The sequence below is a fragment of the Limulus polyphemus genome, unplaced genomic scaffold, assembly GCF_000517525.1.
Source record: "Limulus polyphemus unplaced genomic scaffold, Limulus_polyphemus-2.1.2 Scaffold2133, whole genome shotgun sequence".
NCBI lineage: Eukaryota > Metazoa > Arthropoda > Merostomata > Xiphosura > Limulidae > Limulus > Limulus polyphemus.
The window spans coordinates 87265-92137 of NW_013667743.1; the positions used below are offsets into that span (position 1 = coordinate 87265).

The 4873-nt window shown below is 34.2% G+C and overlaps 1 protein-coding gene across 1 annotated transcript in view; it reads left to right on the forward strand.

The window, feature by feature from the left end:
• Nucleotides 1–4873, forward strand: part of LOC106466048 — a 31934-nt gene that overhangs the window by 12319 nt on the left and 14742 nt on the right. Inside the window, exons 2-3 of the mRNA XM_022394003.1 lie at nt 816–963; nt 3404–3517. Of these exons, the coding sequence (XP_022249711.1) occupies nt 816–963; nt 3404–3517 (262 nt within the window). The remainder of the gene's footprint in view (nt 1–815; nt 964–3403; nt 3518–4873) is intronic.

The window sequence follows — 4873 nt, forward strand, 5'->3', positions numbered from 1 at the left end:
ATAAAGTAACAACAAATATCTATGAAATCTATAAAGAAACAAATACATATTAATTATTACTCAAATTATTATTTCAATCATTCTTGATGTATCAAGCATCTATATGCAAAGAAAAGTAAAACCTATGCCTTTCATGATTAAATGAATGTATAGCATAAAGGTATTTTGCGGGCTTTATGGCATAACCACTTTTCATTTGCCTGGGCCCCTGGGCAGTTGCTCCCACCCACCCTGTCTGTGGGCTTGAGAACAATACATTATGAACGGTGCTGTTAGAATTGTCTTTTTGTCTTTGTTTTGAACACGTTAGAGTTATATTTCGCAATATAAATTTGGAGAATTTGAGACGTTCATTGAAAGAGGTTAAAGGAGAAACAGCTTTCCATAAAAATAGATGTTTTCTCAGTGTACGTTATGTTTATGTTCACATTGTCAAGAAATAAACTTTACAGTCACATACAGACTATAATTTTTTTTTTCTACAGTAGACAGTTTGTATTGTGATTTAATGTGTTTAAAACGTAAACAGATATTTGATGTTATTTACTCCTATAGATTGTACCTTAATATCTGTTTTAACCTCTACCTAATTATTTATTTGTAGTTCATGAAATGTTTTAATTGAATGTATTTTTCTCTCTCAGTGAAATTCTAAATATGAATTTATTTTATCCATTTCTAGTGATTAACAATCACGTAAAGTTTTGAGGAAACATGAATGGGTGTTTTCCTAGGAACAAATATATTTTTCAAATCATCTTAACATGTTAAATAACTATCTTATCGTTAAGTTTGTGTTACATTGTTTGTTATAGATTCCAAACCACTGTACAAACAACAGAACTACCCTAAAGCTGAACTTTCCCATGGGTTTTTAGAATTGGGTGCTTACCAAGATATCTACGTCTCTGTTGTCCACACACCCCACATGTTTTTTGTGCAAAAAGCAAACATTATATCATGGTATGTTTCAAAATTTTCTCTTACTTTTAAAACTGTATGTAGTATTATAACACATTTTTTAAAATTTGAGTAACTTGTATTATTTCATCAGCAAAGATACTGGTGTTTCTATAATGATTAGATTATTTATTAATATTTCTTTATACCATAGTGTAGTTTTTAAGCAGTTCTGATGCAATATCTTACCTCTTTTCACAAAATAGCTTTTCTTGACTAACACTGCCCTCTATCGGCACTAATTTTAATTGCATGCCACTAGCCTTCTACCTCCTGCTTCTGCATACCCACATAAAAATGATCATGCAGCAGCTCTCCACCAATAGGAGCATGACACCACTCGTATCATAACCAGTGCCTACTTCACATCTGCACTCATTAATCACTTTGAGATTGACAGTAGTACTGTAGAGATGTGTTAGTTTTTGCTCTAGGATTTATTGATGTTTTTAGTTATATTACTGACTTCATTTTTCTTTACTATTTATTTAAATTTTTGTGCTTTGTTATTGTGCGAGTTTGCTTTTTTTTTCTCACGTTTGAGGGACCTCCTTCCTTATATATTGTTGATCCCATTCTGTGGTAAGCAGTGCCTTTCCAAGTATACTTTTTTTTTGGAAAATCTCCACTCTCCTTCCTGTGACCATGCTAGTTGTCAGTTATATTGTGGCCCTTTGTACCGCAGACCTGATGTACAATTCCAGATACTGCTCTGGATCCCACTCTGTGGCAACTGGTATCTGACCAAGTATACTTTTTTTTGGAAAATCTGCGCTGTCCATCCATCGACCATGCTTGTTGTCAGTTACATTGTAGCCCTTCCTACCGCGGACCTGATGTACAATTCCAGATGCTGCCTGGCTTTGGTTGCTGCACTACATATATTTCTGTCGATATATCTGACCGATTTTTTTCTATGGTGTAACGCCCTTTCTATTGCAAAATTGATGATCAATTCCAGATGCCAACAGGTTTTGGTTGAAGCACTCCATCATGTCATAAATAAATAAATGTATATAATATCTCTATAATTGCAGTTTGCCCTCAGGCTGAGATGTTCCTCCTCCTGATGTACATTCCCAGGGGGTTCAGTGTTGTTTGCAGAAGGTCAAGCTAAGTAAGTCCTCACGTGGGTGCTGGCCAGTTTCCCTTCTCCTACCACAGACTGGATGACAAATGTCCACTTGTGCCAGGTTTTAAACTGGAGATGCACCCCAGCTTTGAGGTCTCTCTTCATGCCATCTGCTAGATGTTGGTTCCCAGTAGATCTGGTGTTGGTTGTAGCTGGATGCAGCACAAGTTGGGTTGGAAATGCATGCAAGTGGTGATGGATATTGGTAAGGAAGCCCGTCTTCTCTACAATTCCTATTTTGATATTGGTAATAAGGAAGCCCGTCTTCCCTACCAATTCCTATTTTGCTATTGGTAAGGAAGCTTGTCTTCCCTACCAAGTCCTATTTTGATATTGGTAAGGAAGCCCATCTTCCCTACCAATTCCTATTTTGATATTGGTAAGGAAGCCCATCGTCCCTATCAATTCCTGTTTTGAGGTGAAGGGGTAGGCATTTCTCTACCTACCACTGATCTGAGGTACCATACCACATACCTCCTGGTATTGGTTGAGGTTGAACTACCACTACAGCCTGTCATGCTCTAGCCACTCAACACCCAGGAGTCCCATTCATGGGTCATACATATTCTGGGATTCTTTCATGTTTCTGCCTTTTATGTTCACGACACTATCATAAAAGAGCAAAGAGTATATGTGGATCACATGAGGTGCAGTTTCCCACTGAAGTGTGATTTTTCTCTTTTGATTCCACACTTCCTGGTCTTTTTTTGTGCATTTCCTAAAGAGAGATCATATTTTTTAGCTAGTTTGTGAGTGGAGGTAAGATATTATATTGGAAGTTAACATTTTTCTACACTGAAAATGTATTTCTGATAGATACTTACCTCTTCTCTCATTTCCCACCCAGCCTCTCCATTTCTGATGATATATTGTGTAGGCCTTTTGTAGAGTAAATAATAAATAGGTTGTTGAGCATGGCTTCTATGTAGTATCTGGTAGTGAATATGTACTTATATTTTTCTTTACTTTACTCATTACTAAAAAGAAGTTTTGGCACAGCTGAAATGAAATCCAAGAAAAGTATAATTAATAGGAATGAAAAATGAATAATATACACTGCTTTGTAACATCCTTGAGACTTTTACTGTGTGCCTTAGGTAATATAAGGTATACTCTACAGTTGTGTCTGTAGATGTGTGTACACATCTATATATATATGACCAATATGAATATCTTTGTATTTGATGCAAGTTATATCACTGAACCAAGTTCATTGTGACATTAGGCTTTGGTCTACTTAAAGGGTGCTTGTATTAATAAGGAGTTGTGATGTAATCTTAACAGTAAAACTCACAAACTTATTTATTTTAGTCTCGAGGATTTAGTGAATGATATCAACGTGCTTGTTACTGAAGGAAAGTTAGAGAAGGAGACAAGACTTAGCAAAGGAGTTTTCTGCATAGCTCCTTTTGACCAGGATGGCAGGTAAGTCTTGTCACTGGATAATGTAAATGCCAAGATAAAAACATCACTGTTATTAGTTTCATTTAAATAGACTTTAAGAAAAGAGAATTAAAAAAGGCATGGCTAACACGATAAGAAAGAAGCTTTCAAGTTTTTGTGCTTAGGATAATTCAAGTGCATAAAATTATACATTTTCATGTTATGTATATTTCCTAAAAAAATTAATGTTGGCCAATGTTAAGGGTTTTTTTTTTGTACAGAATTTTCAAAAGTGTTAAAATTATTAAAACAAAATTTTACTTTTTCATTTAGAACTTTTACCTGATGTGGTACTTTGTGTTTCTATGTTTAAAATACAATAAAGTGAAAAAAAGATTTTATTAGTTGAAAGAAAAGACTTTAAATAGAGTGGTTGTGAGAAAGAAATTATAATTGATGGATGGGAAAAAGTTTTACGTGGGTGTTTTTCTGTGAACAAACGGTACTTGTATCAACAGATGGGTATCCATAAGGGTTGTTTTTTGACTATAAATTTCAATCACTGGAACACACTTGATAGCCTGGGATGTACCAACTACAAAACACTTTTTATCTTATCAGGATTTTATTAACCCTGTCGCCACGGGTATCCTTTACTGCACATGACACAAGTTTTAGTGTCTTACATTCAAAATTTTATTAAACTACCTTTTGTTTATATATACCAATTAGAATAGTATAAAATCTTAGCTAGTAATCCATATTTTAATAGTATTACAAGTTTTAATTTCTTAATTGTACAAGACAATATTTTAAAAAATCCCGAATTTCCACTAGTGTGAACCACGTGACACATTTTCTCCTTAGCATGTTGTCATCCTTATTTTATCCATCATCTGTCGAAAAATTGTGAAATTAAACATATATTACTCTCTAAGATGGTTATTGCTCAGACAAACCATAATTTAAATAGTCTTCAATTTTGATTGGTTACAGAGCTATCAAATAGAGAATCAGACCCCCTCCTGCCACATCCTCTCTTTCAGAATTCATTGATAGTTCTCTCTTATGTTTCATTATATATATTACCTATAACCAATAGAAAGTCAAGGTTTTTATCTATCAATTGATATGTTGTATAACATTATGTTTTGAACAATTAGATGTCAATTTCACTCATAGTACCAATATCATTCCCATGGAAAAGTTAACGACTAGCTTGAATTATTTGTTGCAGAATGAAGGAGGATGTAGAAGTTGTAAAGATGATAGATACATCAGCAGATGTTTTTTGTTTTATTTGTATATAAGTGGTAGTAGAGATAACATCAATTGGTGTCTTTGTTGGTGAATAATAGAGTGATGCCATATCATAATCGATTTATTGCGTGTTATGTG